Source organism: Cyprinodon variegatus, unplaced genomic scaffold, assembly GCF_000732505.1.
Source record: "Cyprinodon variegatus isolate N-32 unplaced genomic scaffold, C_variegatus-1.0 Scaffold41, whole genome shotgun sequence".
Lineage (NCBI taxonomy): Eukaryota > Metazoa > Chordata > Actinopteri > Cyprinodontiformes > Cyprinodontidae > Cyprinodon > Cyprinodon variegatus.
Genome location: NW_015150494.1, coordinates 2009410 through 2035610, shown reverse-complemented (window position 1 = coordinate 2035610; position 26201 = coordinate 2009410). Strand labels below are relative to the sequence as shown.

Sequence of the window (26201 nt, the reverse complement as noted above, 5' to 3'; positions counted from 1 at the left end):
TCGTCTCACCTCGTCTCTCCCTGGCTCCTTCTACGTGTTTTCCCTTGATGTCTCCATGGTTCTGGTCTGTTACTTTTTAGTTGGATTTTTGGACTGCATTTGTTAACCATTTTTTCATTAAAACTACAAGTATTCACCTCTGCCTCTGCATTTGGGTCCTCCAAACCACAACCAACCTTGACACCAGTCTTTTTCTGCTGCTGTGAAGAATAATGTGTTGACCTGTTTTAATCCAGACACTGTGATTGGATTTAACCTTAAAGAACCTGCTTTAGTCTAGCATCTTTTGGATTAAAATCCAGACTTTGACTAGGCCATTTCAAAACACAGCAATGCAGATAAAATTCCAAAATATGACATACAATATTTTTTATATGAAAATAGTATAGAACTAAAATTGTTATCAGCAGATTGATTTTGCCTTGTTTAATCTCAATCATCATGCATGTTTTTCAGCAGCAATTCAACCAAAGCGTCTTCATTTTTCCCATCAAAGGAAATTAATTTATCTGCAAGTAAATTACTTCCAGAACTGTAAAGCAAATGAAGATGCCCATGTTTGAACCTGGAAAATGTTTCTAATGAAAACTATTTCACCTATGATCTTACAGTACTTAGGATTAGGAAGGTAATTCTACTGAACAGTTTGACTTGGAATAAACAGAAAACAATGAGATTATTAACATAATCGAATAAAAAACTGCACCAAATAATCAAACTGATGGAATTTTTGTAGTCTGTAGTATTTTGTAGTTTGAATTTAACTAAACCAGGATCAAACAGGTTTTCGAAACGAACAGCTGACTTGAATATCTGTATCTCCACTCTTACTTCTCTTTTTAACCTTCTTTTGAGCTCATAAAAGGAAAGAACCTCACAAACCTGCACTGCTCAAATTAATTCTCTATAAATCAGACTGCATATTTGTCTACACACTTGGGCTCCCGCTAGATAAGCTGATTATAACACAAAATATTACATGCTGTCCTATTTGTACTGATCCAGTGTTATCCTGATGTCCCCAGTAATACACAATCACTGACCTATTAAATGTCAAGGTAGACAAAGATGGATCATTACAACGTCTGTGCTGTTTATATTTTGGATTACCTTCACTTCAGCTTTTTGTCACCAGCTGAAGAAGTGATTTTCAATTATCTAATCTGCACAGCAAATGTATGAAATTACCAAAGCATATATTGAGCGTCCTACGAACACAAACCAGAGATACTGCTTATTAAAGCATAAGTGTGACAGCATGAGTTTTTTTTTTACCTTGAGTTGAGTTAGAGCTCAACTGTAAAAAAATATATATTATAAATACTTAAATTGTATTTCTGACTTGTTTCTACTGATTCAGGCATCTCGGTGCTCCATGCAGGGATAATTCAGGCTGTTATGAGTAAAAGGGCTGTCACCAGCTGAGGTGGCTTGTCTCCCGCTTTGATCCTGTGCCAGTGCCACAGACATATGCTTCTCCATCCTGCAGGGAGGAGCTTTACTGGGTGCAGGGAACAGGTCTACAGCGCCTTCCAATTCATTAAGCATCTCTTAACAGCTGGTGATTATCTAGTTTCCTCTCCTCCGCTAAATCTAATTAACACATAAGTTCCACATCCTTTTTTTGACGAAAGCAAACTTCAGTCAGTGAAACCTAAATATTCCTAATAATCTAGTGGGAATCCTTTGCTTTCAAATAATTCAGCAAAACCTTGTGTTGAGCAACAGCATCGGGTTTTGACATCCCTCTCAGCCCTAAAGCTGCTGTCACCCTCAAACTATTAGTGTCCGACAATGCCTCTTTAATGCAAGAGTAAGGAATGAGAATGAGCCTGAGCGTGTGTTCTGTTTTACAGGCTAATTTGAATTGTTAATAATGAGACATCAGAGCTGGCTTTTGGCCTCAGTGAAGCCAGACAGATCTCATATGAGCAGCTCTTGCATAAGGCTGTGGATAAGGAGATCCTGTGTCCAGTAATGAGAGACAGGTGGTGCTCAGTAGGAGATAAAGAGTAAGGTTCTCACACCACCAGAGTCTGGCACCGTCGCATGAGAAACAGACGTTTTGCCAACTGGGAGGGGGGGACGTTAACCATTACGGTAAGCCCAGTTTACAGGCTACTCAATTACTGGTCAGCCTAAATTAGAGAACATCGGACCTGCTGTCTGCAACCTTAGTTCTTTTTCCCTGATTGTTTTTGTCTTAAGTTTCTGACTTAGTTTTTCAGTAACACTAAAACAGTGTGGCATAATTGAACGATTGGATCCACTGAATGTAACGCAAAACCAGTAAAAAGAAATATAACCAACAAAGGATTGAGCAAAAGAAGAGCTTGTTTCTGCTTTTAAGTTTTCATATAAAATCATCTCCAGCCTCCAAACAAGACTGGTTTCTAAAATAATGTTTTGTTTTTCAAAGGAAGGAAGAAGGATTGTAACATTGAGTTCTGTACAAGCATTTTAGACCAATGAATTTATTTCTTTACAAGAAGTCAATGGGTGAAAACAATAAAAGAACTGAGTTAAATCTGTGGTATGGATGTGGCTTTTTGGTGCCACAAAACATATTGCAAATATTAGTCCCAAAAGATAAGTGACAATCCTTTCAGTATGGGATAAGTGCTCGCAGAATGATTGCACTAAAATCCATGAAACATGATATGTCTATTTGCCTGTTCCATGGAATATAGAAAGAAAAGAACATGCCCTTCCCTTGGTACATACAGGTGTAACATGCAGGCTCAGAGTGGAGGCAAGCTGTGACATTTAACTGTTAACAGTTAAGCAGGCATGGTGACCATGCAGTCACAACATGACCTTAAATATCAGAGATAAGGTGGAATCTAATAAATGCAGGTTTTAAAAACCATGGAAGGTTCCCTGCCAAGGCTGGGCTGCAGTAACAGTCATTTATTTATTGTCATTATGTAACCTTTATTTAACCAAATGAATGATGACTAAAACCTGATATAAAACCTTAAAAGATATACACGTAGATTGAATACAGATATTGTTACTTCATGGGATGCTGAGATGTCACATGATTTTTATATTTTTTTAGGATAATTGTCTTATCATTAATCCAATTCATTTTAAGTTGTTTTTTAAAGGAAAAATAAGCATAAAAACCTCACTGACTCTGTGGTGACTCAGGTCGGTCTCAGCATATAAACAAGGAGCTGGGATAGATGGCTGTTACTGCACAAGACTCAGTTGTCAATATGTTTGCTGGTCCTCATCCAAGTATCAGAGCCGGTCTGTCAGGACTTTGATTTCTTCACACCAGAAAGAGGATAAATAGCAGAAAAACAACCTCGCAATCCAGTCAATCACTTGACCCCATCTCTATCCAAACAGAAACCTGTCTAACTGTGCAGAGCTGAAAAGCTCTGACGCCAAACAGAAGTTCTAATATAAATATTTGAGAAATAAATATATAAGCATTAGCTTGTGTGTAAAATATATTTTTAAAAATAATTTAATTCATATTCAGACATGTTTTGGGATATATTTTTTTCAAACTAGCAGTTCAACATGACAGACAGTGTGTGAACTGGCTCTTATTTCATACAAGCTAAAGAAATTTTAACATGATTAAACAAAAATAAACTGTTGTGATCAGCAGATGTCTGAAACAACATCTGTCAATGTATGTTTTAAGTTTATTTTAACGTCTGCACAGAGAATCATAAGTGGAAGAGGTCTCGGTGAGACATAAGGTGTTTCTTCTATATTTTAAAATATAATTAAAATCCTTAAATACACATCTGAAATTGGTAGAATTATATAGATAATTACTCTACCCTTTTCAAAATACAAATAAATAGTCTTTATATACTTATCTTTCTATAGTCTGTTTATAGTCTTTCATATGTATAACCTGATCATAGCCTCTACATTCATAGTCTGTATAAATTTGTATTGGACTTGATGAAGTACTTGTGGATGGATGCAGTTATTTAGTTAACTTTTACTTGTTAGATTTGCAAAGTTCAATTCTATTTTTTCTCTTCTGTTTAATTTGTCTGTTCTATTTTTCATCAATTTTCCTTTTGGAGCCACATCCAGAGAAATTGGCTACAGTCCATTGGAGTTTAAATTTGTAAATAATATGTGAACCTTTAGTCACACGAACATCAAGCTGCTTGGAGATGGTCTTATAGTCTTTAGCTTTAACATGTCTGCCCATAATTTTATTTCTACTCTCCTGAGACAACTCCTTCCTTCAATTCCAGTGTGTCAGGACTCCTGTTTTTTGTGTCTGTGTTTCTGTGTTTGTCTCCTTTCTGGTCCGCCTCCTCACACACCTGCTGATGGTTTCCTCGTTAAACGGAGTGCTCTTAAGCTGCTGAATGCCACTACTTCGACGCCAGAGTGTTTGCCAGTTTAGGGTACTCTAGCCAAGCTGAGTTTTTGCAGAGTCAAGCTGAGCTTTTTGTCAACCTGAGTTTAACTTATTTTTGTCTTTGCCTCTCGGCAGGAAGTCATCCTGCAAACTGGTTTTCTCGGACCTTCTCTCCCTGGAAGGATCAACTGAGCTTCAAACTGAGCTGGGGTTCAAACAGGAGGTTTGGATCCACTTTCCCCAAGAGATCGTTTGAGCTTCTCACTGAGAAAGGGATTATTCTCCACTACGACCCGTTCAAGTACCGCACGAAATCTGATTGGCAGTCAGTTTCTCCGTTCACCAACTTTCAACCGCATTCTGGGTAAACCCTGTTCCGCCCTCAACCGAATCAGACAAACACTGGAACCACGGCACAAAGACAGGATTCAAGGATTCAACGACTTCTCTGGAAACGTGAGTCGGCAACCAAATCCTCTTTCCCAAGTTCACGAGCCAAATTCCCCACTGAGCCTGAACTTCCCCTCACTTTACAGATCCGGTTGAGCAGTATTCAGAGTAACACTTCTCTCGCTGCTAAAACTTCTTCAATAAAACCCATTAAACCTTTTCCCTGGTCTCTCTGTTCAGTTTTCTGCATTTGGGTCTGAACTTTGTAACATCATGACACACTGGTCAATACTGAGTGTGGTACACACCATGTCACCTAAATGTACAGTGACAATGTGTAGCATTATCTATAGGCCTGCTGACTAATTACAAGATTGCAGACACTTGTGAGGCCAATGAGCGGAAACACCCTGATTTAACATGTTCCTTTGGTCACATTATTTTCTGTCTTTTCTAGGAAACCATTTTTTCCAAGCATTTTTCATGAGTTTTATTTTTAAAATCATTCTGTTGAATGTTCGAAAAGCAATGTCTGACTTACGAGTGTTCATTTTCATAGATTTTTTTTATTCATCTCTCACTTTTATCAGATTCCAGTTATTTCTGTGACCATTGTGGGTTTTTCTTTCAGTAAACCAAGAGTACCAACAATTTTGTCCATGTGCGTATATCCTTTTTTTGCCACTGCGTGCGCTAAGTGAAGCTTTCTCTAAAAGCACCATTCAGGAGACGTTTCAAGTGGTCACTGAAAAATTTATATCATGCTATTTCTGCCATGCATTTCAATCTTTCATGGTCATGTGTAAAATCAGTAACAAAGTGGAATAAAAGAGCTTCTCCCTGCGGTAGTTGCTCCTAGAAGTCCTTCAGCTAGTTTTACTTCTCCTAAACACTTTTTCACTTTTAAATCATAAAGTCCTGATGAACAGATATGGTTCTGAGTTAGTCAATTATATAGATGTGTACCTAGATAAACCTGTTAAGTAATGTATTGCTCTTAGGAGTTCATTTTTCTTTGTGATCATTTCAGGTCTTTATACAGGCACAGATGAATACTGCTTGTTTACTGCGGCTGTTTAGCCAACTAACACAGACGTTGTGCCCACTTTTGCTCATTAGGTGAATCACTCTCCACACTTTACCTAATACAAGCCGCCACAACAACACCCTCTCTGTGTTCCAGGACCTCTTGAGCAGCTTTATTGACACTGACATTCATTCGCCTGGCTACGTTTCTCCTGCTTAGGCCAGCTGGAAGCCAATCTATATAAGTGTTTTGCTATAGCTTAGTCAGTTGTGCAGACATGCAGGGAACATCTTGCCCTGACATCCACTACATAGGGCAGCTTCAACAAAATCTACATTTACTCTCTGTCAGAATAAAAGAAAATTTAGCATCGCAATTCAGTGACAAGTTTTGGCATGTAAAGATCAAATTATGTGTTTTGCGGTTATTTTATGTCTTATGCCAAACAGTACATAAAGGTAAGAAAGAACGAAAATGATTCATTTTTTTTACTTGTTATACAAAGAATATTGTAATATCAGAATATTACATCATGTATATGTTTTCAGCCTGCCTGATTTCTTGCATTGGATTGAATATTAATAGATATAAACAACCCAAAGCAGTTCTAGCTATATGTTAAGTCAGAGTGTACATCCCTTAAGAGTTAGAGGTGCCATGCTGAAAGTTGAACCACTGCAAAGATTTTTACAGCCTCTTAAAGTTTTTCTTTCACCGAGCATCTTTCATTCAGCTCTGCAATGGTTCTCTGATCCTGCTGAAGAAAACAATGTGATCAGAATTGATTTACAGGAATCATTTTAGCTCATAGTATCCCACAACAAAAGATTCATCTGGGTCTCATCTGACAGGAGCATCCCTCCTTTAAAGGGAAGGGCTTCCTAAATAAATTAACTCCTTTTCTCAGGTCTCTTTAGTTTACTCTGCTTCAGAACATAAATATTTCTTTTAGGCAAATTTAGCAAATGACTGACGTTACTACAATATTTTTTATATTTTTTCCTGGAAAAAAAAGGATGGCAGGTTCACAGGCAAGGTTTGAGAATGGATAGGTGATTTTAAAAAGTTAAGAAACCTCACACATGATGATGAGAAAATAGCAAAGCATCAGGGATGGAACAGTTTGGCTCATATACTGTGTTGTTTCCAGCCACACCACGAGATCATTACACAAAACATGAGCTTTTTTTGACAAGTATTGATCAAAGTGTTTACAGACGCCTCTCATGTGCGTCGCTGGTCTCTGTGTACAACAGCAGAGGCAATCAAGACAGTAGCTTTGCTTTGTTCATTGTAATGAGTGCAGAAAAATACTTTTAAGATGTTTTCAAGTGACAAGGAACACCTCAAACCATCAGCCATGCATTCAGCTAATCAGGATTATGATCCTACTTTTAAATATTCTTTAGTTGTTCCTAGAGGAAGGCCTGCAGTAGCAATGGGAATCCCCTGTGACAACCTCATCAAGCCAGCCTGTCCTTCTGAGAATCCCTGCAGCCGTTCAACACAGCTGGAAATAAATATTTGCGTGAATGTAAACTACAGAAAATAAAATCGAATATTTTTCGCTGGCAAGTTTTAACATTTTAGGTTTATGCATGTATAAATTATAAACTGTTTAACTACAGTTTTGTAACAATATTTTTTTAGAAGAGTGAACAGTGCACACCCACTTTCCTGACATAAAAAAAAAGATTCCTGGCTTTTTATGCAAAACCTAGTTTTACAAAAGTGTAACTCCTCCATATATTCTGGTTTATTTTTATGATTTTATGCAGACAGCCCTGCAGGAGGAGAAATCACAGCTTCGGTTGTCTGTCTCCCAGCCAGCTACTGCATCAACTTAATTGATTGGTTAACATCCAACATCCAGCTGTAAAAGTTTAGATTTTCAAACTTTGGCATATGATTTTCAACACTCTTGTGAGGTTCTACCAAACAGACCCGGTCATTCTTTACACAACACACACTCCCCAATCAGGGCAAACATAGAACCCGAGATCTAGATAATTCTTTTGTTTTGTGAACCCCCCTTTTCAAAATATTCTTGGAGATCAATACTTATACTCTGTCTTGTATTAAAATGTTAGAATATTCATATTCATATATATCATATTCTAATAAACTCCTTGGTAAACCAGGCTCACCACCAGAATAGCAGCATGAACAAACAACATTTGAACTGTGCGCGCTTGCCGGCCATATTATAAAAACAAAACTGAAGTAATAATCTTTGGACCAATAGAGGAGAGATCTAAAGTTAGCACACAGCTTCAGTCGCTTCAGCTAGTAACCACTGATCAGGCCCGAAATCTAGGTGTAGTGCTGGATTCAGACTTGAACCTCCAAAAGCATTTTAAAGACAATTACAAGGTCGGCTTTCTATCACCTGAAGAACATTTCCAGGATTGAAGGACTAATGTCTCAGCATGATCTGGAAAAACTAATCCATGCGTTTATTTTTAGTCGAATTGTTTACTGCAACTGTGTTTTCACAGGTCTGCCTAAAAAGTGGATCAGACAGCTGCAGCTGATCCAGAACGCTGCTGCCTGTGTCCTCACCAAGACTAAGAAAGTAGAGCACATCACCCCAGTTCTAAAGTCCTTACATTGGCTCCCTGTATCTCAGAGATACTTTAAAATGCTTCTGTTAGTCTATAAATCTCTGAATGGCTTAGCACCTAAATACATCACAGACTTGCTATCAGTGTATCAACCCTCCAGACCACTCAGGTCTTCTGGCTCCAGCCTGTTCTGCATACCTAGAACCAGAACTAAACATGGAGAAGCAGCATTTAGTTCCTATATTCCACTTATCTGGAACAAACTTCCAGAAAACTGTAAAAGTGCTGAAAGCCTGAGTTGCTTTAAATCAAGACTAAAAACACATTTGTTTAGGATTGCCTTCGACTGTTCTAGTTAAACTGTTTTCTATCATAATATTCTTTTTTGTTTCTGCATTTTTATTTATTTTTTCCTACTTGCTTTGATTCTGTTTTATCTTCCTCTATTTTAATCATGTAAAGCACTTTGCATTGTCTTTGTACTGAATTGTGCTATACAAATAAATTTGCCTTGCCTTGCCTTATTGTAAAAAAAAAAAACCTTTAGTTCTTCTTTACCAAGGGCAGCAGCCACTGACAACAAAGGATAAATCACTGGTTCTTCTTCTACTGGCAGCAACTTTGCAGTGACCTAGTTACAATTCATAAATCCAGCAAACACTCTCACAAGGTCTCTCAAGCTACTTGGGAAAAAACATGTCTGTCTGGTGAAATTTGTACTTAGAAAGAAAAAAAAAGCAGAGGTCAACGGGGGAATGAAGAAGGAGATGAAGGCATTAGATAATGGTAAGTAGAAAGAGAGGTTGGACGGATTCTCCCATTCATGCCTGGCCTGGTAGCCCAACAGCTATTGTTATATAATGGTTCACTATGCAATCTTAAGCAAAAATAAGGCTTTTGCACAAAGACACCACTTAAGCCCTCTGGGTGGGGCAAGTTCTTTCAATAAACACACGCATACACAGATTGAGACGGATGTGTTTTGAAACAGATCACAAAAAGAGGCATTTCTAAAACACCAAGACACCAGATAGAGATTTTGGCTTCTAACCACAGCAGAATCCTCACAGCTACAAGAAACATCATCGGGAGAGAGAGAGAGAGAGAGAGAGAGAGAGAGAAGTAACCTACTGCACGGCTAGGATCTGAAACTGTTCAATGACTGTGATCCCACTCGACACCCAACAAACCAGACCATGCAGCCTCATTAGCATACAATATAAGAACAAAGCCTGGACGGATATGTTATGTAATTGTCAGCCTGTGGGGCAGTGTGCAGGGAAATGGCGGCAGACGGCCCGTTATGTTTTCGGCTGCACATATATAACAATTAATCACGCTCTGTCTCTTTGGTCTTTTTCTATTTCCAGAGAGGCAGATGCCAGAGGCGGGCTGACCCAAGGCACTGCAGCACGTGCAGGCTGGACCTCAACATCACTAAAAATGTCACACAGTATTAACTCACCCACTGGAGAGCAGCCTAAGGTGAGAAGATCAGGGAAGGGAAAACCTATAAATGGCTACGTTTTCACTCCCCTCTTTATAAATGCAGCATTTACTACTGCTCTGCTGCTAAAATAACAGCTGCTTTTTTCTCTTAGAATATTAATAAGACAAGTGCATTCTTGATAATTACATTCAATGAACTGCCTCAGTAAATGTAAAATTCACTATAGTTTAGTAGCTCAATCACCTTTCCAATGTAGGAGAAAAACCACAGAGAATACTGATGATTGTAAACCTGCAGGGCAGGTAGATCAGGACTCATGAACCGAAGAACAGGTAGTATGTATGGGAGAGCCTGTGATAGTGGCATCCCCCCCTTCTCTTCCTTCCTGTCTGTATCTCTCCCACCGTGTGTCGAGAGCATGAGAGAGGATTTCTGCAGGGCGTGTTGGAGTGTGAGTCATCATCAGCGCAGAGAGAGAAAGTCAAGTGAGGGATTCTTTAAGTCGAAGACAGCTCTTATGGCGGCGATGTGGTAAGGAGACATGAAATGCCCTTTTCTTGATCAGGGTTAAATTCCCCCACAAATGTCAAACTACATGTGAAAGGACAGACGTGATGCCGTATTCAACAAAAAATAGAAAACGTGCTATTTTATTCTAAGCACAGCAGGTTTGAATTAGCCAAACCATCTCATGTAATCACCTGATCAAGGCAGTAAAGAATAAATGTAATATGTAAATATTTTAGCCATCCACTCACAGTATGTTTTACCCAATATCAGATAAAAAAAAATATTTAAAGTTCTAAAAATCATCGACATGAGCAAATATTATTGCTAAGGGTTGAATTATTAATTTGAGGTTTTTTAAAGTTAAACTCCAATTCCTTTTTTTAACAGCAGATAGTGTCAGGTTTCTGTCCTTTGTTTAGGTTTATTTTTAGTTTCTTAGTAATTTTGTGTCTTTGTAGTTGTTTTCTAGCAGTGTTCTGTTCTTGAGTTACTCTCTGTTGCCTTCTGTGCCTCTTTCCTGTCCCATTGGCCTCCTTCTAGTTAGTTGTATTCACCCCTGCTCCATATTAGCTCATTAGCCCATCCTTTGTTCTGTTCCCCATATATACACCACTTCTGCAGTTCCTCATGCTGGTTTCTTGTTGTTTTGTTGCTCTGTTGTCTCTTTGCATCCCATGTGTGTTTTCACTGATGTTTACTGGATTTTTTGGTATTCAGTATTTTTTGTTTTTGGACTTTGCTTCAGTTGCCTGTGGGATTCTTAATTAAATCAGCAAAACTCATCTCTGCCTTTGGGTCCTCAGAAAACCTCCACATAAGCCTTGACAGATAGGAACAGTAGTCATTGCAACCAAATAGAGATCAACCAATACAGGTTTTTTAAAAAGGTTAATGCCAATACTCTTTGACATCAATCTATCAATCCCCAAAATTTGCTGCTGATGTTTTTGGGCCCCAGAAAATTTCCTCTCTTTTTCAATTTTTTAAATAAAATTAAAAGTTGATAGCAAATTTTTAAACAAGCATCAGTTTGAACATGACAAAAACATTTATTAACAAAATAAACAAAACATTAACTCTGGACTAAAAGATGGTGGGAGCAGAAAGACCTCATCTCAAGGTATACCTGCAAAGTTCATCTAAAGTATGTATTGCAAACACATCAATTAAAGGAAAGAATGCAAAAATCTGTCAAAATTATTGTCTGTGTCTAAAACTGAACCACTAAATACCAAAAACCCAACTGTTAACTAAAATTATATATTGCCCAATTATTATTTTGTACTTCCCAAAACATAAAGAATTTCTCATCTTCTCTCATATATGTAATCTAAACCCACATAAATATTATTAATATACTATTTGTAGTATTGTGCGTTAAGTAGTAAAGTGTATGTGATCTTAAGTCAGCTATTTATAGGGTCTTCATGTGTTTTTTTCCCCTTTTTAAAATAAAATGTATTTTATTTCATTTTGTTTTAATGCCTCTTAACATTTCATCTATCTGCACATGTACTGCTGTTGAAACAGAGCGGGGAGAAAAAATCTACAACGATCTGATTCAGGACATCTTTACCCACGGTTTTAAAGGTATAGAGGACAAACTTTTATTTCCGGGTGGATCATCTAAATAAGTGGTCCTCCTAATTGTCAATCATTCTGGTGATATGTTTACGTAAGGCCGTCCTACGTGCTTGTCCCGCTATCTTTTTCTGTGCATGCGCACTTTCAGGCGTATATCTGTGGTGAGCTACGGTTTCAGACTGTCATTGAAGCTCACCTTCCTCACAGCAGTTCTTTAAAAATGTCCGAGAGTGCCTAAGAAGTGAAGACAGAAGTGAAGAAAGGCCTCAGAAGAAGCAGACATATCCCAGAATGATTTGCATGAAGAGGTCTCCTTGCAAGGTATTATGAGATTTGCTGTCACAGTGGCCCGCTGTCGCTACCCAACAACTAATAACAAAGATGGAGCAGGCCCTGTGCAGTGGAGGAGGACATAGTCCACACTAAGATAAACACAACTATGCTTTAGAAACGGCGTGGAAAGCAGTGGGGTTCACAGCAAGTGTACACAGCAACAATGACAACGATGTAATACATTTGGCGGTGTTAGGAATCCAGTCTGTGTGGTTTGTGTTTGTGTTTGTTTTCCATCCTCCACAGGGCGGCGCCTGGTTCTGGCTGGCCTCCTCACACACCTGCGGATGGTTATCTCATCAATGGAGTACTCTTAAGCTGCTGACTGCCACTACCTCGACGCCAGAGTGTTTGCCAGTTTTGGGTACTCTAGCCAAGCTGAGTTTTGCTGAGTCAAACTGAGTTTTGTCTACCTGAGTTTTAATCTTGCAGTTTTTTGTCTTTGCCTCTCCGCAGGAAGTCATCCTGCAAACTGGATGTTTCGGACCTTCTCCCCCCTGAAGGATTCTCTGGGCACCTAACTGAGCTGAGGATTCTAGTTTGTGGTCTGGATCAACTTTTTCCCCCAAGGATCGTTTGGGGCTTCTCTCTGAGCAGGGGATTCATCTCCACAATAACCCGTTCAAGTACCGCAGGAAAACTAAGTGGCAGTCAGCTTCTCCATTCACCAAGGATCAATCGCAATCTGGGTAAACCCTGTCCGCTGTCCAACGAACAAGAAATTTACTGGTACATCCCACACTGACTGGATTCAATCAGAGACACCTTCTTCTGGAAACGTGAGTCTGCAACCTAATTCCTCCTCTTCAAGTCAAAGAAACTAATTTCCCGCTGAGCCTGAACTAACCGCAGTATCTTCCCCTTCACTTTCCAGTTCTGATTCGACAGTGCTCAGAGCAGCACCGGACTCATCTCTTTTACTAAAAATAAAACCTGTTAAACTTTTCCCTGGTCTCTCCGTTTGGTCTTCTGCATGTGGGTCAGAGCTCTAGATAAAATCCTGACAGCCGGGCCCTTTGATGGCATTGTGACGCTACCAAAGAATCACACCCAAAGTGCCGACAAAAGCGCTGGGCATATCGGACAACTCGGCAAAATAAGAAAGAGGAGCTTCTTAGGTGTACAAGTAGGTGGAGCTAAAACATTATTGTTGAATCAAAGACCTGGTTAGCATGTGCACACTTTAACAATAAACGTGCATTATCTGATTTTTCTGTTCTGAGACCGTTTCAAATATTATAAACTATTCTCTCCCAAAATCCATTTGTATACATGGCTTTAACAACAATCTTTGCAGTTACCCCAATTTGGTATCTAATGGGGCCTTAGTTGCTACTTCATTACTCATTAATGCAGGCATGGATATTGCCATGTGATACATTATGCAACCCTAACTTGAACCTCCATGTGTTCTATTCTACGTTCTGTATTAGCTTCCTTTTTTATGTAGTCAACAATGATTTAAATATAAGTGTCCATGTAGATACCCAAAACTGTTAGAAATATACTCAGGGATAGTATCATTTTTACTTGCAGAATAACGCTTATTTATATTCAATATACATGGGTTTGTCCTTTACCAGCCATGCTGATTCTTATGATTTCTTTTCAGCAAAAGCCTGTTCATCAGCTATCAATGGAAATCAGCTGTGCTGAAGCAGGGAAACCACTAAAACCTGCAGGACAGCAGCCCACCAGGACCATGTTGGATATGTCTGTTCTTGACATTTTAACAGCTGAAAATGTCTAGATTACTAATATTTGATAAAAAGAATATTAAACCAGCATTTTTTCATTCTGTTAACAGACCAGCTTATCTAATGTTTAAGTTGTCAATGGAAGATACAAACTATACAGCTGTCTAAGTTTAATTAATGCATAATTAGTGCTAGCATGAGCAATTCCCATTAGGCAAGCTCATAAAAAATGAAAGCTCACTGCCTTTGTATGTATGAATGACAAAAGTCTTATCTAAGAATATAAACACTCTAACAGATCCAACTTTAATCACTGGACAGGCTCTTTCAAGTTCTTAGCTCATATGTTATTTTAATTTGTCTAAACCTCAATCACAAGAAACTGGATTCAATTTATAGTGGCTGTATCTTTTCAGGCGATATGTCTTCAAAGTCTGCCATCAGTGGCTAATTAGTTAGGCTCACATTTTTTTATCCACACCTCTTAGGATCTCAGTGACTTCTAAGGCGATTGTAAGGATTACTGTGATGAATAAGAGGCAAAAGTAAGGAATTATTGGTCAGTTACATTTGCTAATGTCAGTGCAGCATTCAATGTTACTACCAAAGGTGTTCTCACAATGGTGAACACATTTGCAAAACCTTCTCAGATATGGCTGGCTAGCACAAGAGGAACTGCAGATTTGGAACCTAGTTTGCGTTTTAACTTTGATACAATTTTGGTTCATTTTCAAAACCTAAAATGCAAATGATTTGCATAAGAATAAAAACCTGTTAAACGTCTCTGCCTTTTACCGCAATAGGTCTCCATTGTAATACCATGTGCTTCAGGAACCTTCCAGAATGGGTAAAAAAATGTCTGCCCATCGATTAAACTCTACTATGACCGTTTAACAAAAATGAAACTTTATATGTATGACAAGTATTACTTACTATCCAATCAAACTTTAAATGTGTGAGTAAAGTAGGAAAAAAAGTACTAATTTGAGTACAACACTTACCTTCAATTAGCTTTATAACTGCATCAGAGCTATAACACAGCTGTTGTTTTTTGATTTTTCTCTAGCATGCCCTTACCTTCTCCCACACAGAGTATGTGCACGCTTTAAAGACCAGCTCCCTCATATCCAGATCGCATTCAGTTAACCACTGACGGATTCAAAATGTGTGCCTGCACCTTAAAGTTCCCAAAACTAGTCTTCACTGAATTCTGACACTGCGGCATAAGGCTGCAATGTGATCCCGAATGTCAACCGAAGCCCTTACTGACATCCAACCCTTCATATTCAGTTACAGTGTGATAGAACTCCTGCAATTCGTTTTCAGAGTTGGCTGAACTAAAATATGTTTCAAAATTGTGCATATTTCATAAACATGGATAAATAGTTATTTTTACTTGCAGTATTAAGGTGTCATAAAACCAATTTCTTATAAAAAAAACAAATCCTCAGAGTGCTAGAAGGCTAAAAGTTAACCACGGGCCACATTAGATCCTTTCAGCATTGTAAGCAATTTAGAAAATATTTACAGGTATTATTCCACTGGTATTTATTAGAGTTTAATGGTATTGAGGCAGTATTTGACACGGTTAATCTCAATTGAAGGACAGGGGCTTCTTTGGTTTCCTCAAGGGTCCATCCAAGGGCCCCTTCCATTTAATATCTACATGCTTCTCCTAACTCAGATCTTAAAAAAACAACAACAGTTACCATAACTATGCAGATAATACACAGCTATACATTACAGTGTCACCAGGTGAGTATGGACCCATTCAAGTGCTGAGTAAATGCATAGAAGAAATCAATGCAAACATTTAAACAACAGTGTTCATAACTTAGAACACACCCTCGGTCAATTCAGCTAGAGACACCAATCAGGCTTCAAAATTGGGTATAGGGATGGACTCAGATCTGACAATTCAGATGCTCATAAAGTCTTCCTTCTATCACCTAAAGAAGATCTTTAGGGTTAAAGGACGAATGAAAAATAAATTCCTGCTTTGTTCATCTTCAGTAGAATTAAACAGTCTACACAGTTCTGCCTAAAAAAAGTGGATCATGCAGCTGTAGTGGATCCAGAATCTTGCTGCCAGCATCCTCACTAGAGCTAAGATAGTCCAGTTTTATACTTCTTCCTTTGGCTCCCTTTATCTCAGAGATTACTTTAAACTGCTGTTAGTCTATAAATCAACGAATTGCTCTGGTCAGCTTACTCTGTACATTCACAACCCAAATCAAACATGGAGAAACACTTTTTAGTTCTTATGCTCCACTAATCTGGAACAAACTCTCAGAAAACAATAAAAAGAGCTGAAACCCTAAGTTGCTTTAAATCAGGATTAAATACAAATAAGCTTAGTGTGGCCTTTTACTCTGCTTTCTAAAAATAATTACTTAAGTTTGTTACTTTAATTTTATTATCAATTATTTTATTTAAGTACATTTTTATTCAACTAATCATTTATGTTTATTAATCATTTGATTACCTTTATGCCACCGTAATGTACTTTTCATTGTGTATTTTTCTATTTTGTATAATTTTTCATATATATCATAATATCATTATATTTAATATTGTCTTGCTATTAAAATAAGACACAAATAAACTAAAAAACTAACTAACTAACTAAATACAAGGCAGGTTTAGCAGGTGTTAAAGGGGTAATAGAATGATTCTATAGGGTATTTGGTGCTGCTCCTTAAGGTCTCTGAATAGGGTGTGCAACATTGGTTGGGCTGAAAATGACATATTTGTTGTTCTATGAGCCCTAATGCAAGCCTGGTTAAAAGCCCTAGCATGAAACGACAGGTTTTCTTCCTTTTATGGTATGCTCATGAATATTTAGATGAGCTGTGCTCTGATTGGTTGGTTCACAACAAATGAAGCTGCTGAGTAAAGACGCATCATAGCAACAAGCACTCACTCACTGAAACATCGAAATTGTTGATATTGTAGGGTGGCCAGACGTCCCCTTTTTCCCGTACATGTCCTACTGTTCCTTAAAAAATCTCCAGGGGGAATTTCAAAATCGTGGAAATTTCCCCCCTGCCCGCCGCCGAAGACAGCCGATGCGCACCGTGCCTCATACATACACCGAAAACCGTAAACCAAAACTTATTGGCTTATTTTTCTGACTAATCCAATCAGCGCACTCTCTGACAACCAGTCACCTGGAACACCTGTTGAACAGAGCATCGCTTTGGAAAGATACGCACAGGTTTCACAAGCCTTCTCCTCCCCTCATCCCGCTCTCTCTTGTATTGCCTGCACAATCAAAGTAGTTCCAATCCACAACATGGTGAACAAATTATTGTATTCCCTGCAAGATCTCACTAGCATTAAAAAAACACCACCTTGCATAGTCTAAATTGTGATAATTATCTGACCCGAGAGCATCCATGAAAAACTATCTATATCAAGGGGACTCCCGGAACTTCCAGGAGACTTGGGATGTCTGTTACCGGCCCCCAGCACCCTTTCTCTGGCTGAGGTCCGGTCCAGTCAGCAGCCCAGCAGTCATCGACACTTCAGATCTGTTACATCCAAGATTAAATCACATCCATGTGCACAAAGTCTGAGTTACAAGGAGTAAACTGGTACTGATAACAAAGTTAAAGAGGATTATGTATCCATTCAGCAGCTAAAAGGCAACAGGATAAAAAAAAAAGAGTTTAGATGGATATAAGGAATCTACCATCATCCTAGTAGCAACCTTTTTCACATTTCATTGAATGAAAAGTAATGTTAGTCTGAGTCATCTCCAGTCAACCTGTCAGAACCACTTGGCCTCTAGAACCTTACAGTAAGAATAACTTCTTAAGAAAATAACTTCAAAGATCATTTCAAAATTCACCAAGAGGCATGAGTGTCAACAAGCTGAAAGAATAAAAAACAAGCTGAAAAACAGAGTAAAGCCATCTGATCAACAAGAATTTTTCTCTGCAAGGAGAAGGCAAACTGAGAAAACAGGAGCAAATACTAACCAAGCTCGTAACATGTCTGCTCGTCAGCGAGTGCCTCTCTCTGTCTATAAGCACTGCTGGGAGCCATCAGTGGCCTTTAGTTTCACCCCAGCCCCATGCTAATAATGGGATACTGGACTGAGCTCAATTAGCAACTTCCAAAACCTTTATATCCAAATAGATAGAAATAAAACAGGTATATTTTCTTGATAAATAAGCCTGTTTTCATCCTAGAAATTGCATGGCCTTCTTGTGTGTGACAAATGGCCATCGTAACATGTATGTCACAGCCAAAAGGCTTAAGAGAAATTAGTTTTGTTGGTTGTGTATTTTTTAAAATCAAATGTTCCAAAGATTTATGGGTGATTTTTTTCCTGCATTATGAAAATAAGACGTGCCTTCTGAGGAATCTCCTCATCCTGCACATTAAATGTCCATGTGAGATCTCTGAGTTATAGTTATAGTCTTCACTTTCGTGGTGCTTCAGCACCCCTTAAAAAAAATCTGTCATCAAGTTTCTCCTAAAAATATGGCCAGAGCTGATTTTGCCAACTGAACCTTTTTTTTCATTGCCGGCAGATTTTTATGGGGTATATCTGAGAATCCATGGCAGTTATTGATAGGGCTGATTGGTCTTGCCAAAAATTTTACTTATGATTATTTTCAACCAATTCTATTTCTGCACTTACCAAAAGGACTTGGACGTTTCACTTCAGGGTTTCCATTTTTTCAATACCTTGAACGCTTGCTTTTCCTGAATCCATTGTTGCAGGACTTCCCTATAGGCTTTGTTTGGATTTGTTTCATTTCTGCTTGCATGCATACACTGCAAAAAATGTAAATCTAAATAAGTCATTTTTTTTTTTTAAATAAGTGCATTTTATCCTAAATTGAGGAGGTAAATGAGACACTTTGCCAATGGAACAAGACAATTTACATTTGAAATAGGAAAAATCAATTGCATTGTCTTATTTCAAGTGCATATTATCTAATTGACTTATTTTAAGTGTAAAAATACTCAATCCATTGGCAAACTATCTTATTTACCTGCTCAAATTAAGGGTAAATACACTTGATTTAAGACATTTTTACTTAATTTCAGATCGTTTTCTCAGTGTAGGTCTGTGTGCTATACAAGTTTATTTAGATCAGCAAACTGACTTTAAGCATATTACCGCCACGTAAAGGTCTGAAATCAGAAAAAAATTAGTCTCTTAGTTTTATTTAACGTCACACGACTTCTGTTAAATTGCGATTACAGTATATTACAAATCCAATCCATCGCTCAGCACTAGTTTTTTTCTTTTTCTAGCTCTAGAACAGCTGTGCCCAGTCCTCTTCAGTTAGGAAAAAACTACAAAAGCAAAAGATATAAAATTACACAAAATGTGCAAGGTTTATGCCTGTGTTGAGTATTGACAGCACTTTCCAAAAATAAGGACAAGCTTTAATTCTTCTTAGATATGAGTTACCACCTTAAAGCAGCTCCTATACTAAATATTATAGCTTGGCGATATAAATAACAGGCATTGTAATTAGCCGCCACATAATGAGAGCGACCCTATTAAAGCTGATGGGTCACATGCTGATTTAGGTTACCAAATGCATGTGCTAAGACTTTATATCCTTCATTCTGTTCTGGCTTGCTCCTCTTCACTGGCTCTTGAGACAAACTCATCCTCCTCCCTTTAGAGGAGCGAAAGTATCAATATTTATGCACTGACTGTGTCCATAAATACCAACGGCCAATCCAGAAATCAATGAACGCCTGCTACATATTTTAATCTCCCCATGAAGGTCACATTACTCAAACAATGCCTGAGTGGCCAAAGCCTGCACGCTACAGGAGCTAGAGGCATTCACATGCACTGCCTTGACCCGGCCACGGCCCGGCGCCTAATGTCACCGCACCAAATGCTGTGTGTAAAAACAGAGATGACTCATCAACCGTAAATGAGTTAATTAAAAGTCTTTATGTGGCAGCCGCTGTCACTGAAAAGTGTTTTGTTTCCAGGATTTAGACTTGTGTAACTTTTATACATTATAGATGAGGAGAAGCGGAGCTATCAGTGAATACTCTTAGGTTCCAGAAAGGGAATTTACATCTATTATCCTATTGTTTTTAATTTTAAGCCAAAGGGATAACTTTGTGAAGATTTCTTTGTAGAAGACTGTAAACTGTAGCAAATCATTCAGCTGTATATGCAGAGATTTCTTTTTGTCTAATTGCTTAGACTGATGGACTGTCAAAACAATCCCTGCTATCTTATGAATTTGTCACTTTGCTAAAAGAACCTATGAAAGTTAGATGAACGTTTTACAATCTTGTTAAAACTGGTTACATTATTAAAAGGCCACATTCATCCTGTGAGGCAAGAAAGGGAGCCAGTGGCAGGTTGAAAATTTAATAAGCTCGATGCAGTGGGTAGAGATTGAGATTAATTCACCAGGCAGTGAATTCGTTTTTATATACTGAATATTAGAAGATGATTTAGACTCATTGTATCATACATGACCTCAAGCAAATCAAATAATAAGGGGATTGTGCAAAAACTGTTTGCATGAGGAACCCAAAAAAGGACTTCCTCCTGCTTTTGATCAATGATATGAATTATTGTTCGTATCTTTGATACAGTGCTATCACTTCAATGAGCAATATTTTTTGTCATATGGCTCTTTAGGAGCCGTAGTAAATAAAGATAGGCATGTTTTCCAGAGATAGACTTTTAGTTTTCCCAGCCAAAATGCTGCTAAATGAATGAAAAGGATGATATTATGCTGGAAAATGTGGCTTTGATGGCAGGCAAGGTTGTATATGAAAGTCTTTGGTGTCTCACACTTGTAATTAGAGGAAATCAGACATGTTTTTTTTTTTGTTTCCATTCTTCTTAAAATGTTGACCATTTTCAGTGTTGGGTACTACTGTTACACAGTGTCAGACTTTGTGTTACACTGCTGACTTTGTTTTAGTTCCAATAATTGTATTTGATAAGCTCAAAAAAAATGTTGCCTTAGCCAAATTATGAACTGGTTTGTTTCCACCCACAGTTAAATGCCCAGCTACTACCACTAGGTGGCGATAATTATTTAGTCTTGGGCTTTAAATTATACAACCAAGTTGTATCAAGCCCAACTATCAAAAGGTGACATTTGCCAACCTGATCACGTGAAACTGATATGCTCTTTCGTAGATATGTCAACCTGGCAACGGCCAAAGTTTCTGCAAGCTTTATTTGATTTATTTGATACCCAACGGAAACCCTGCAGGACCCTCAAGCTGATTGACAGCTAAAGGAATGTTGAAGGAACACCATGTGCTTTTTTTAAAGATGCACATATGCAATTATTAAATTGTAAATAAATTCCTGTCTTTCAACCAAGATTTTAGCTTTTTGGGAGTGAATTCTGTTTCATAATTGTTGCAAGCAAGGAGACATTTCGTAAATGGAAATAATAAAAAAAAAACACTCCAGAAATTAAATTAAAACAAACATGTTCAACAAAAAGGGTTTAAAAGTAGCTCTGAAGTGTTCTCAGATTTTTTCCCATTTTTTTCATATTGTAGTTTTTTTGTATTTTAGTTTTTCAAGTGTTATTTTTTCCAATTTCTTTTTTTCATATTGAATTTTACAAATTGCAAACTGTGTTTTCCAGATCACTTTCTCTTCACTTCTGGACATGGGCTTTACTCTGGAGTTAGAGGCAAAGATGCGTTTCTATTGGTCTGCTTGGATGTTAGCGACAACTTTTTTATTGGTCAACTGCTAATGTTTGTATTGGGCTTTAAGTTAAGAGGATTGGATCCGAACAACACGGTAACATTCAACCTGAAAAAGAGTTGCAAATAATTTGAAAATATCCATCCATCTTCTGCTGCTTATTCTGTTAGGGTCGCGGTAGGACCAGTGCCTATCTCAGCAGTCTATGAGCCATAGGCCAGGTACACCCAGGACGAAGTTTAAAAAAAGCACATTTACAAAAAAGAAATATATAAATAAAAAACATTGTAAATGAAATCTGAAAAAGCTACCGTATTTTCACGACTATAAGGCGCACTTAAACATCTTTTTTTCCCCTCAAAATGTGCAGTGCGCCCTATGGTGCGGTGCGCCCTATGTGTGTTGTAACTGCGACTTTTGAGACCACCTCATTGAGGAGATGATGAAAGAGTGGCTGAATGTAAGGAGACCAGGTGTTTTTTTTCCACTCATCACCATCGCTGTTAATATGTAACTCCATATGTAACTCCATGCGTGCCCATCTCACAGCTGATGTGAAAAACATGGGGAAACAAATTAACGCTGTGCTCGCTGTTCAACCGCTCGACATCGGTGTGAACCGGACCCAGCAGGTGCAGCAGAAGCAGCGAGTTTACATGCAAAGTCAATGGTTGACGCGCGTATAGGTGCAGCAAAAGGTCCCGCAGCGCGTTTTGGTGCAGCACGTCGGGATCGTTTAAGCATCTGACGCACCGCCAACGCGCTGCTGCTGCTCCAGATGGAAAAATTGAAGTTTTGCTGCTGGACGCGCCGCATCAACCAATCAGAGAAGCTGATCTGGGAGCTGGCAGCGAGACAGACACAGCGCTCTGATGACATATGATATTAACGCAAATGGATGAGGAGATGATGCAGGCAGGTGTATGTGAGGAGACCAGGTGCTTTTTTCCACGCCTCACCATCGCTGCGTGCCCATCTCACAGCCGATGTGAAAAAAAGGTGAATCAAATGAACGCTGTTATCCCGGGGGTCTGACAAAGGAACTTCCACCGCACGACATCGGTGTGAAGCGCCGTTCAAAGTAAGGCTGCGAGCGGCGTGGGAGCGATGGATGACAGACGGAGACCACAGTTTCAGGATAAGTGGAAGGCAGCGCCGGGCAAGTTACGCCACCGTTTGCGGATGGATTGTAGATGGACTAACGTGTCTGCTGGCTCTGTTGTTCAAGCTTTCGCAAAAGCAGGCATTATTTCTGAGGAGCTGCGCTGCACGGAAAGTGACTCTGACAGCGCAGAAGGGGAAACTGGCATGTCTGATTTAGCGCAGCTGTTTAATTCAGAAACAGAGGATGATGACTTTGATGGGTTTGATTAATACTTTGTAATAAATACATGAATAAAGCACAATCATACTCAGTTTTGCTCCCGCTGTATTTTTCTACCTGAAAGCTTAATTCAACAGCAGCCTCTGAGCGCGTCTCCTCCTCTTCAGCGCGGTGGCTGGCAGGTGTTTTTTCATCTAAATAATCTAAATCTTGCAGCTATATTTGCTGTGATCAGTGGGAATAAAGTAGTTTTAATATGTTTTTAAGTGAGAAAGTCCACCTGAAAACTTAATAATTGCAGTCAGTTCATCCAGATTATCTATTTCTGTCGGAGGCGCTCAGACCCCCACATACCAGCGGTGCACCGACAGTAGAAATCCCTTCATCAGCAGCCTCTCCGCGGCTGCTGGCATGTGTTTTTCATCTAAATAATTTAAACTGCAGGCACCAGGATACCGGCAATAAAAGCGAACATATTCCGTCGGCAGGTTTCAGGATTTTAGGTTAATTTAGGAGTGATCACAGCGCTGTGTCATCTGCGATGTGTCTGTCTCACGGCCAGCACCCAGGTTTGATTAATACTTTGTAATAAATACATGAATAAAGCACAGTCATACTCAGTTTTGCCCCCGCTGTATTTTTAAATATGCAGTAGAGGTATTTAAAGGTAGTAGAGGACATGTACCTGTATATAAAAAACGCGCCCTATAGTCCGGTGCGCCTTATGTGTGTGTTAAATACAGAAATGGGACACATAACTGAGAGTGCGCCTTTTAGTACGGTGCGCCTTATGGTCGTGAAAATACGGTAAATCACTTTTTAAACAAGAGATTTCTCTGTTTCGTTGCTGGATTGCATTTTCTTTTCCATTTTTATTTATTAAAAAGAAAAAAAATTCTTACAACAATAACGGAAGAGATTATACTCCATAGATTTTCCACTAAACGATCTTCAATCGATGCATTGATGAAGAAAAAAAAGTTTATATAATGTTTGCATTATAACGATTGCTAAAGAATTTGACTGTGAAATCTTGTTTGTCTGTTGCAGGGCTTTTCTTTTCCTCTATTGTTTGACACTATGTTAAAATCTAAAATCAGTTTATTGGACATTTCATAGATATTAACAGAAGCAGATTCGTCTTTCTTGGTTGTTAAAAAAGTATAATGTATCCCATTAACAGCAGCAGTCCACCAAGAAACAACCCTCAATCATCAAACAGATTCCTCTCCCTATTTTGAAGAGTCTGCATCCAACCCTGCACATAAACACCTTCATTTATCAACTGAAATGGAAAGAACCCAAAATGCTTTGTTTTGTTTTTCATGTCAGTGCTTTTATGTCCTGAACAGGAAAGATCTACTGGTGCTTTGTCATTTGCATTTCCACCAAATCCCCCCCAAATTATCAGCTTTTCCTACATTGGGAATTTCAGTCGAGTCACACTTTACTATCAGGAACTAAACTTGGATAATCCACGTGCATCAATAAAACAATGAGAGTCCATTAGAGAAGAAAAAAGGAGGCATTGAGTGAATGGCGCTTAGCAAAGGCACAATGTGGTCCTGGGTCAGCCAGCAGCATCTGAGCGTTAATAAGGGGAGTAATTGAATTAGAGGATCAGTGAAGGCCTGTAGTGTGGTTGCCACACAGCTCTAATTTCATTACAAGTGATGTAAACATGAGGTTTGCCCCCAGCGCTTAAATCCACCAATATTCATACATGCACAAAAACACAAACGTAAGTACAGTCCAAGCTTATTGAAACACAACACACTCTTTCATTTAAAACTACACAAGAGAAAAAAGACAACACGATTACATAACAAGGGGTGTATCGTGTGTAGCATTGTAAAAGCATTCATACACCCTTGAATTTTGGCACATCGCAACAAGAACCATCAGTGTTGTTGATCATGATTTAGAACAACACAAGTCACAACATAAATTTCAAATGGAAGAAAAGGCCACATGGTTCTTGTGGTTTATTAGATTCTATAGCATTTTTTTGGGGCCAGTAAATGAAATCTTTAGTTACCGATAATCTTCAGAACTCAATAAGTAAATGAATCCACATGTCTTCTAAAATATATACAGTTATGTTGTTGTCTTGTTCCCTTAGTGCCGTCTTTGCCATTTTGCTGATTGTTCTAGACACTTCTGAGCACAACTTTTTTCTTGCACTGCAAAAAATTTAGATCTAAGTAAGTTAATTCCCCTCATCCATCCATCCATTTTCCATCATGCTTATCCCTGCTGGGATTGCTGGTGCTTATCTTGGGTGAGATGCGGGGTACACCCTGGACAGGTCACCAGTCCATCGCAGGGCAACACAGAGACAAACAACCATTCACGCACACACTCACACCTAAGGGGAATTTAGAGAAGCCAATTCACCTAACAGTCTTGATTTTGGGCTGTGGGAGGAAGTCAGAGTACCCAGAGAGAACCCACGCATGCTCAGGGAGAACATGCAAATTCCATGCAGAAAGAACCTGTGCCTTAATTACCCTCAAAATAAGTCATTTTTCTTATAATTAAGCAAGTAATTGAGACACATTTCCCAAAGAATGAGATAATTTATTTTCAAATCAAGAAAAAAAACTATTGCAATGTCTTATTTTAAGTGCACAATACTTCTTACACCATATACACTGCAAAAACTTTCTGAAAATGAGTCAAAATTTCTTAAAATAAATGTATTTACCCCTAATTTGAGTATGGAAAATAAGATGATCTGCCAATGGAATGAGCATTTTTACCCTTAAAATAAGATGATTTGACATTGTGCACTTAAAATAATAGACTGTTGTTACTTTTTCTTATTTTAAATATAAATTGTCTTGTTCCATTGGCATAGTGTCTCACTTACCTGCTTAATTGCAGAAAAAACTTACTTATTTTAAGAAAAAATGACTTACTTAGATTTAAATTTTTTGCAGTGTAATTCTTAAGTTAGAATAAAAATTGGCAGATCAACTCATTAACCTATGCAAATTAAGGGTAAATACACTTATTTAAGAAATGTGTACTTAATTTTGCATTGTTCTTACAGTGTGGTAGCTGTCCAACTACTGGATATAGGAGTGTTTAGGTTGGAAAAGTAGAGTTGGCTCAATTGTCAGTTGAACATAACATTGTAACTGCACAGTTGAACTCTGGTGGTTTTTAGGGGTCAAACGTGTAGTCACTTACTGTAGCTCACTTGCAGCATTTAGTAATGCTACGTTCAGACCGGACGCTGCAAAAGCAGCAAAATCGCGTCTGCTGCTTCATTTTTGCTGCTTGTACCAGTT

The 26201-nt window shown here is 38.4% G+C and overlaps 1 protein-coding gene across 11 annotated transcripts in view; it reads right to left on the bottom strand.

Moving 5' to 3' along the window:
- LOC107081823 (RIMS-binding protein 2-like) overlaps positions 1-26201 on the bottom strand; it is a 139687-nt gene that overhangs the window by 80649 nt on the left and 32837 nt on the right. For 9 of the 11 annotated variants that reach the window (XM_015370127.1, XM_015370129.1, XM_015370130.1 and 6 more), the window contains exon 1: positions 14978-15097. The exons of the other annotated variants lie outside the window; for them this stretch is intronic. In XM_015370127.1, coding sequence (XP_015225613.1) covers positions 14978-15025 — 48 coding nt within the window. In that variant the 5' untranslated portion in view covers positions 15026-15097. Of the gene's footprint in view, positions 1-14977; positions 15098-26201 lie in introns of those variants that run through there. 11 annotated transcript variants of the gene reach the window in all.